At 38.3% G+C, this 8,621-nt stretch overlaps 1 protein-coding gene across 1 annotated transcript; it reads right to left on the reverse strand.

Annotated features, from left to right (window-relative positions):
* Positions 1 to 325: 325 nt before the first annotated feature.
* On the reverse strand, positions 326 to 7,139 carry arr3a (arrestin 3a, retinal (X-arrestin)). Its single transcript, XM_023268525.3, has 17 exons — positions 7,047 to 7,139; positions 5,370 to 5,404; positions 4,460 to 4,490; positions 4,315 to 4,375; positions 4,182 to 4,226; positions 3,880 to 4,070; positions 3,429 to 3,488; positions 3,239 to 3,315; positions 2,999 to 3,134; positions 2,802 to 2,886; positions 2,630 to 2,702; positions 2,401 to 2,538; positions 2,139 to 2,222; positions 2,028 to 2,051; positions 1,873 to 1,922; positions 1,704 to 1,723; positions 326 to 832 (listed from the first exon to the last, which is right to left on the reverse strand). The coding sequence occupies exons 2-16, from the start codon at positions 5,375 to 5,377 to the stop codon at positions 1,719 to 1,721; spliced, it is 1,068 nt and encodes a 355-aa protein (XP_023124293.2). The 5' UTR covers positions 5,378 to 5,404; positions 7,047 to 7,139; the 3' UTR covers positions 326 to 832; positions 1,704 to 1,718.
* Between the last annotated feature and the right edge of the window lie 1,482 nt (positions 7,140 to 8,621).

The raw sequence follows: 8,621 nt of genomic DNA on the forward strand, positions 1-8,621 counted from the left end.
TCCATTTGCTGCCCCGGGACTACAGCATTTTCAAAAGAATTATAATCTAAGAGTGTATGATTACTTATGGATTGATTATTTTGGGAAAGGGTGTGACGCAGTATTTTATTTCAAGAATAACTGATGATTAGTTACTTCGTGGACAACCCTGTGAGCACCATTCTCCTACAGCTATACAGTCTGCCTCGAAAGGTCTTGAAATTACAAGTTAATCTAACATTAAGCATGAATTTTCGGTAAAACGCAGAAAAACATGATGAAGAGACAGGGTTTAAATGTTTCAATGTCATGGAGAGAGACAAACAGAAAACACATGACAAAGATCCATTTTTAAAAATAGTTTTATTGTATTTTGAGATATCCGATGTGTCCGGTCCGAATGATTTCAGTACATTTCACAGAACGAAACACATCATTCAACGTACCCGATGAGTGTGTCACAGTGATCAAAAGTACAACGCATTTTATGGGCTTCATACTGATTTTTTCATCTTCTTATACTCATATTTCCAAAACAGGCCAACGGTTATTATATGCACATATATGTGTTTCTATGGAAGTCTTTGGTGTATGAATGTCGGATACTACTTTGAAATCCAAACACTCTTTCTACAGCTAAATGACAACAATTCAACAACAAAATCTGAGTGGATTGATGTTACGCCTGTGTGTGTCCTTGGTGTGTTAAGACTGTCATTCTCTTCAGTTGCTTGGTTTGTTGTTGTTTGGTTTCAGGGCACTCGTCACATTCTTCTTCGCTTTGTGTCACTTCCCTTTGTTGTCTTCCTGTCTTTCTGTGGGTGTTTTCTCAACCTCCAGGGTAACATCCTCTCTGGAAAGAAGCGAACACAAAGACAAGTCACAACACAGCAGAACAGTAAAAAAAAACTATTTTTTTGAACGATTCACTATTAATTTACAGGTTTACCCTAATTTGTTGAATTACAGACACTAACATAACAAGTAAAATCACTCAAAAAGGACAAATTTACACATTAACCATATGAAAACAGATCAAAACTAAATGATGCCACAATTCATTTCTGTTTTACAGATATTTCATGGTAACTTTACTGCTATTTTTGTACTAAAAGGATTTTATAATGTTAACTGTATACACCTTCATCTTATTTTTAATTCCAATTCTAATATAGTTACTGAATTTTTCTATTATTTTTTTAGGTAAAAATCTGGAAGCTTCAATCATATGTATGTGATGATTACTACTCTGTAAATAATATTTTTTAGTTTTTTATGTTTAGTTTTCATTCAATTATAATGAATGAATTAGTAAATTAAAAATAACACTCTTATACTGTGTTTGAGGTACTTATAGTAACTCCAACAGTTTTTTGTTTTACATTTTTTTAAAAAATTGTATTTATTGCCAGATTTTTTAACAATGGATATTGCACAACAGCTTCTTACAATGCTAGATAAAAAAAGATTTATTATATTATTCTTGATAATAAGCTATATTATACTGTTGAGTTTTAATTATTGCATTATGTTTACATCACTTCAGTGTTGCAAGTGGGGATGTTGAGGTTGATTTTGATAACTTTTTATAGTGCTGAGATCAAAACTGTGAAAGAAATGTCAACAAATATCACCTCTCTGTTGAATTTAACTTGTAAAATAAATCAGAATTTTATGATTTTTAGGGAATAACATCAAAAATAAAAGCATTAAACACCACTTACACTGATGTGCAGTCTTTACTCTGGTCAGTTAGGATGGTCGAGGAATACAAAGGAAGAGAATGACACAATAAGAGAGTCACATCATTAGTTAACTGTGAGTATAAACCGTCAGATGCACTAGTAACTGCTACAACTAAACAAAAAAATCTTCCATTAAGAAAAAAAATACCTTCAGGCTTGGGGTGCATGAGCATCAGTGGCAATTCCACTGTGACGTCACTGCAGAGAAAAAAATTATCAACCAATCAGAACAGACTAACAATTGGCGATTGCTGCGTATTGACTGTATAGGTTCTGATATAATTGCTACTGGATGCTACTCACCTGGCAGTGAGGCCACCCAGCAGGCTGCAGGAAGGAATCATGAGTTAGTTCAGGCTCATTTTAATTCTGTTTAATTTTTATTTGAGTTCTCTTGTGCCAAAAATCACTCACCCTCCTCCGGCCACCATGAGGTTAATTTTAATCTTGTAGGACACCAGGATTCCCAACACATCCTTCTCTATACCCTCTCGCAGCCTGTAGAGGAGGAATCACAGGGATTTGAAGGATTGGATGGTTTAACTTATTCATCACTGATGCTGATGCAAGAAAAGCTACTGTAAACATTAAACTAGAAGCAGCCTTGTATGCAAAGCTGCAGAAGAGAGACTTGCTTTGTCCAAACTTTTCAAACCTGCTGTCGTGAGACACTCACATTGTGGTTGAGGCCAAGTTAGTGTCTTCGTCCTTCAGTCGACCATCCAGCGCCAGACCTCTCTTCTCTTTGTTGTCAGCCAGCAGGGGCTTGATGGTCAGAGTGTTTTCAAAGCTGCCGTTGGGCTCCACAGTGTCTCTGTCAAGGATTAAACACAAAGAAATCCTCACAGAAACATACCAATCTTGCATTCAGCATCTGTGATACTTTCAGTTTTCTCTCCACGTACCCGAACTCTTGGGTAAAAACAGCCTTGGTGTATTTGTCTGCTGAGTAGAGGACAATATCTGTGGTTTGGTCCACTGTGAAAGGAAAATAAGATAGATCATGGTGTTATGCTCTTTGTAACAGTCAAGTGATTTGGTGTGTTTTGAAGCATTTCTATAATCAGAGGTACCCACCAGTGACTTTGATTTTTTTGACTGTTTTGTTGCTCTCATTTTTGATTTTGATTTTGATTGGGATATCTTCACCGTGGAAGTAGAGCTGTGGGACATGAGAAGACACATTTATTTACTCTACAGATACTTTAAAGTCAGTCAGCTGAAGTTGTGCATATGGCTAAAAAAATACTTCACAATGAAGTTTTACCACTTACGTCTTTCTCCATTGAAGCTTCTAGGTGAACAGGCTTGTCAGACATCATGAAGCTTTTGCAGATTTCAGCCTTTGGCCCAGCGCCCACCTGAGACGGGGCGTACTGGATTTTACGGATGATAAGGCGAGCAGTGTCCCTGTCGGGCAGAAGAAGAGGGAACGGTGAAGACATGGGTGAAGAAGAAGAAGAGAAAATGTTGATGAGGCTGAAAGAGATGACAGAGAGTTCAAGTATGCTCACTTCTTCTCAATCTTCTCATCAGGGTTGCACTTTTCCATGGCAAGGTAGGTTTTGACCTCAAAGTCGACACCACAGGCCTGATAAATAATAGATAAATCAAATGTTAGCAGCTCTAACAATTTGCACCCTAAGTTTAAGTTGATCTAATGTCAGTGAAAGGGTTTGTTGGGAGAGAAACAAGAAAGTTTACCTTCCCCTTGTCATCAGGTCCAGGCTGCAGAGAAACTGAGCACGGCAGGTTGTTGGGAATCTGGAGAGACAACCACAAACATTTATAGCTAAACAGAGGAGTTATTTTTATCTGTGCACTGCTGAGAATGTATTAAAACAACTAAAATGGAATCAAGAAGCAACCATCTGTTTTTAGGCCTCCGAATATATTTGAACTATGAATTACATGATTGTATTTGTTCATCTCTAATAAAGCAGTGATCTGTTTATAACCTATTTGCTGAGTTTAATCATGTACCAAACAAGCGGTTTAACAAATCTGCCCTGAATCTTAAGCAGAAAGTAACTGCCTATTAAACAGTTAATACTAATGTGGTGCAATACAATATTTTATTGAATTGAAACAGACTTCTTATGTCAGTCTGAACACCAGAGACTGAACGCTTCACACTGTTAAATTGTGGACATACTTCAAAAGAGAAAGGCTGTGCGCCGTCTCCAGCCTTCTTCAGCAGTGTTTCATGCATGGCGGACAGAGCAGGCTTGTCTACAGGAGGGTGGATCTGGACGAACTGGGTCCAGATGTCCTTCCTGAAGCAAAGGCCCATCACATCCAGGTCGTCACTGCCGTAGCGGAAGGCACATGCCAGCTGCACGAACACTGTCAACACATCAGATTACATTTTCATCACTTGCTTCTCCGACGGACTCAGGGAAGTGCTACATTTTTAAATTGAATTGAATTTAAAATGAAAACTTCTTCTGATGTTACCTTTCCTGTCTCCAAAATCTGCAGGGTCCAGCTTCACGACACCATCTGAAAAGGTAACAGGATGGCAGACAGTGTTATATTTATCGTCCTGAGCGTTCAGCTACGCTACAGACACACTGAAGACGGAACGTACCGACTTTGTCCACTGAGGATACATGGTCCACATAATCTCTCTTCCCCAGGTAGAGGGTCAGCTGTTGGATAGAATAAAACATTTAGTGTTTTAGATCCTGCTTAGAATGTTTTGCATATTTGTCATTAATCAAGAGAAGACTTACTCCTCCGTTTCCACTGGTCTTCTTGAAAATCCTGTGGAAAAAGAATATCAATTTAGGATCTTCTTCATTCATCTTGTGCTCAGAAACCAATTCAAGAGATTTGCTTTAAGACTAATATCAAAATTTATTTTCACTTCACTGGCTTTGCTACCTAAATACGTCTCATTTTTCATTTCCCATCCTTTGCTTTACTCTCTGCATTTATCACTTATCCTAGTAATAAGATATGGAACCAACATTTAATAATGAAAAGCTGAATAAAGTTGAGTTTTAAAGAAGAGTAGATTCATCATCAACTGTGCAGCACTGTGGAGCCACTGTTTGGAAAAGTGCTTTATAAATAAACTTTACTTACTTACATCTACTGACGGCGTAGCTGTCAGGATTTGCCAGGTAGAACAATGATTAGTTTTAGATTCTGGAGGTAAAGTGGGTTTTTTGGCAAGCAGCAGAAGGCCCAGTAATCCCTTATTTCCCTTTATCCACTTAGGAATAGCTAAGTGTGGAGCAGCTTTACCTCATCTTGCCCGGATTGTGAGGCTGGCTCAGGTGAGAGAACTTTAAATGGTGTGACAGCGTTCCCAAACAGCTTATTAACAGTGTGATCAGCAAAATCTCATTACATTCGTTACTGTCTGAGACCACATTTGTAAGTCACCTGACTAAGCCTTTACTAACCTTAAATAAAGACTCTAAAAGTGCTTGCTACTTTTAGGAGTTGCCTGAGATGACAACTTCAAGATTCCAAGAAAGTTTTAAAAGTGACAAATTCACAGGTTTCCATATGAGCTTTTCAGATCTTTTCAGTGAAATGGACCAATCTCTCCAATAATATATTCTGTGAATGAGAGGTTTCCCTACCACGACTCAGGTTCTAGTAAGAGAACTGCCTTCCGGGGGCATCACTTACTTTGCCATCTCTGGAAGGTGTTTAGAAGTGTTCTCCTGGAAGAAAAGAAAAACTCCAGATTACCAGGAGGTCACAGTATCTGTCACAGGTTATGATTAAGACACTGATCTGTCACCAACTGTCACCTCTGTGGCAGCCGGAGCGGAGTTTTGTTTTGAGGGTATAGAAGGTTAATCCGCTGCGATAAGATTATGGCATCGGTGTAAGAGATGCTGAGTAAAAGCTGTGATTCTGTGTCTGCTCCCTGGCATCAGTCCAGCAGACGATGGCCTCACTTTGAACGCTAAAGATTTACATCGCACACACGATTATGTCACAATGGGTTTCCACTGAAATGTAGCAGCTGTTCAAGGACAGTTAAATGGATAAAACAGAACTTGTGATAGTACTTCTGAACTAAAGAGACATTAAATCCTTACCGCAGCTCTCTATAGCTCTGAAATGCAAATTATCACTGAAAGGTTACCAGAACTACACACACTGATTTCCTGTTGTTCATTAAATATTTATGATACAACTGTAGTGTTGTCAGTAGGGTTTGTTTATTTCTCAGTTTCAGTTTTCTTTCAAACATTGTTTGGTCTTATTTGTTTGTAAGTTAGCCCTGAAAAACTCTTTGAATTTCAATTAAAGACCTTCACTTTAAATACACACTGCCTTAACTTGAAACCCAAAATTACCCAAATTAAACAGTTAAAAAAATTCTAAGTAAATTTTTTTCAAATGCAACTGCATCATCATAAAAACCTACGTCTGGATACTGACTCTGTTAGACTTAATTTTCCAGTGCCGAGGATCAGCTTTTCTTTATGACATAAAGAAGTACAAAAGTGAATGCAGATGTGCCAAATATTTTTCTTCAGTTAAACCCCTTCATCTACCAGTTTTAGGCCTGAAAAAGTTCCACTATTATTTGCAAAAGAAAAAGACTGAGGAGAATACTGATTTATTTGGTTCAGTGGCACTCTACAGTCCAATGATACTTTGTAAATTCAGGACCATGGAGAGGTGCAGAGCAGCTGCATGCCTCACTTTAACTCATTACATATCCATTTTAGCACACAGATGTGATTGTATAGCAGCTAATCTACATAATAATGAACTAAACCATCACTTATAGCTTTGTTTGAGTCTTGCAGCAATTTTGATAAAACTTTTTTATACTATTGTATTTAACATTTAATGCCCGTTTATTGTTATCATCATAGTTTTTTTTGGCCTATTACATTTTACAGTGATGAATTAATGTTCTGTGTTGCTTTGTTTGGCACAGTTAATGCTGGTTATTAACTGTAGATAAGCAGAAAGCAGCTTTGTTTTTATGATTAGGATTCTATTCTGCCTGCATTTGTAGTTCTACGTCAAGGTTACAGTCATATACTGTTAAATAAGAGGATTTTTAGAAGATTAGCTCATTTACCTGAAAACCCACCACCAGCTATTAGTTCAGTTACTTCAGTCTGTAACGGCCAGACATTGATTCCTCCTGACCAGACTGGTCTGCTGCCGTGAGCATTAAACTAATGCATCAAATTAAATTTTTCAAATTGGTTTCTGCCCTTGTAGTGTAATTGCAATAGTCGATTAAAGAATGCAGTAAAATTATAATGACTCCTACTATATGTACTGTATCTCATCCCTCCATGCCATCCATCTATGAAGCTCAAGCAGGCTTACCTCTTCTCAGTCGTCCTCTGCCGAGTGTGTCAGGGTAAGCTGAGAGTGTGGTCCACAACAGTTGATCTCCTTTTTTATACTTGCTGCCACCCTCCGCACATCTTTCAGGCTTAACCGGCTCATTAATACAGTCGTTCCCTGCTTCGTAATCCAGTTAAGCAATCAGCGGATAGCTTTTTTGGACTACAAAGGGTTTAAAAACAGCAACCAGCTAAATCACAGCGATAAAAATACATCCACACCGTCGCCACATGGCTGTGGTAGTAGTAGGCTGATAATCCTCCACAGAACAGGTCAATCAAGGCTGCTCAGTTAAGAAAGGAGAATAAATCAAAGTCAGAAAGTTTTAGGCTTGTTGAAATCATAGCTTATTTCTCTTTTGGGGATTTTTTTCTCTAAAAAAGGTGTGGATGGCGTTTTCCACTAAATTTGTGTTTAATTTCAGTATTTAGAGCTGCTATTATTAGCCTGGTCTGTGAGCTGATCTTGTTTTAGACAAGAGATCATGCCAAGTCATTAATTAGAGGCCCGAGTTTCTTAGCTTTTGTAGTGTTGCTTATAAAAGCTCAGTCACAGGGGTTAAAAAGCAGAAGATTAAAGACACTTTTGCCTATCAATATACAAGAGTAAGGTGTGCATTTGGTCCAGCAGACAACAGTACATGATTTAAAGTCTGTTACTTTGGAAGTAGAGTAAAAGGTAAACTGAAGGGTGTATTCCTCCGTAGAGAAGTGTGAATACTCTCGGTGTTCCTGCCTGTCTGATCTTAGCAGATTAACAGCTCCCAGTCCCATTATGGTACGGATGATGGCAACATTGACAGCAAAGTCAGAGTAAGCTGTCTTATTTAAGTATCTCAGTAATGTGCTAAAGATTAGGAGGAATCACCAGAATTCCCACTGATCTCCGAAACCCTTTCAAATCCTTCGATGGGTCCATCAAAACAAGCTCGTGTGTAAAGAATGAAGAGGAAACAAGATAATTTCACAGCTTGCAGGCTTAAAGGATACACTAAAGGATGTTTTAATAAAACTGATCGTTAAATACTGATCGTAAAATGGTGCATTTATTCAAAAAAGTCCAAAAAACTATTAGGCCTTAGTTGGACTTTAGCCAAAGTCAGCGTAGAGACCTTTGACCACCAGGACGCCCCACAAGTCAAAGGTTAGGATGTTGTGCTGATCAATGGCTTAACAGAGGCCTGATTTAGCTCAAATCAAAATATAGAGGCTGTGCAGCTAGAGTGTTATGTAAACGCTTTATCAGCTTTGCCATCAGGTTGTTTTTATTTTGAATGATGCAATGGGAATTTAAAGCTTGAGGTGGAAAATGTTATTTAATGAAGCCGACAAACATTTCCCTGGTTGGATTAACTTTTCGTCCCTCCGCAGCATTTGTCCTCACACCTATTCTTGCACTCCACAAGATAAAATGACGCCTGTATAGTAAGTTCAGCACAGGTCACATTGCCACCATACTAATCACTGTTTCATCTGCCTCGATTCCTGGAATCTCTGTGTCTGGCTTCAGATCTTTTGCTCATCAGCCTAAACGCGGAGTGACAGTTGGATTCCC

This window comes from Amphiprion ocellaris, chromosome 14 (genome assembly GCF_022539595.1).
Source record: "Amphiprion ocellaris isolate individual 3 ecotype Okinawa chromosome 14, ASM2253959v1, whole genome shotgun sequence".
Lineage (NCBI taxonomy): Eukaryota > Metazoa > Chordata > Actinopteri > Pomacentridae > Amphiprion > Amphiprion ocellaris.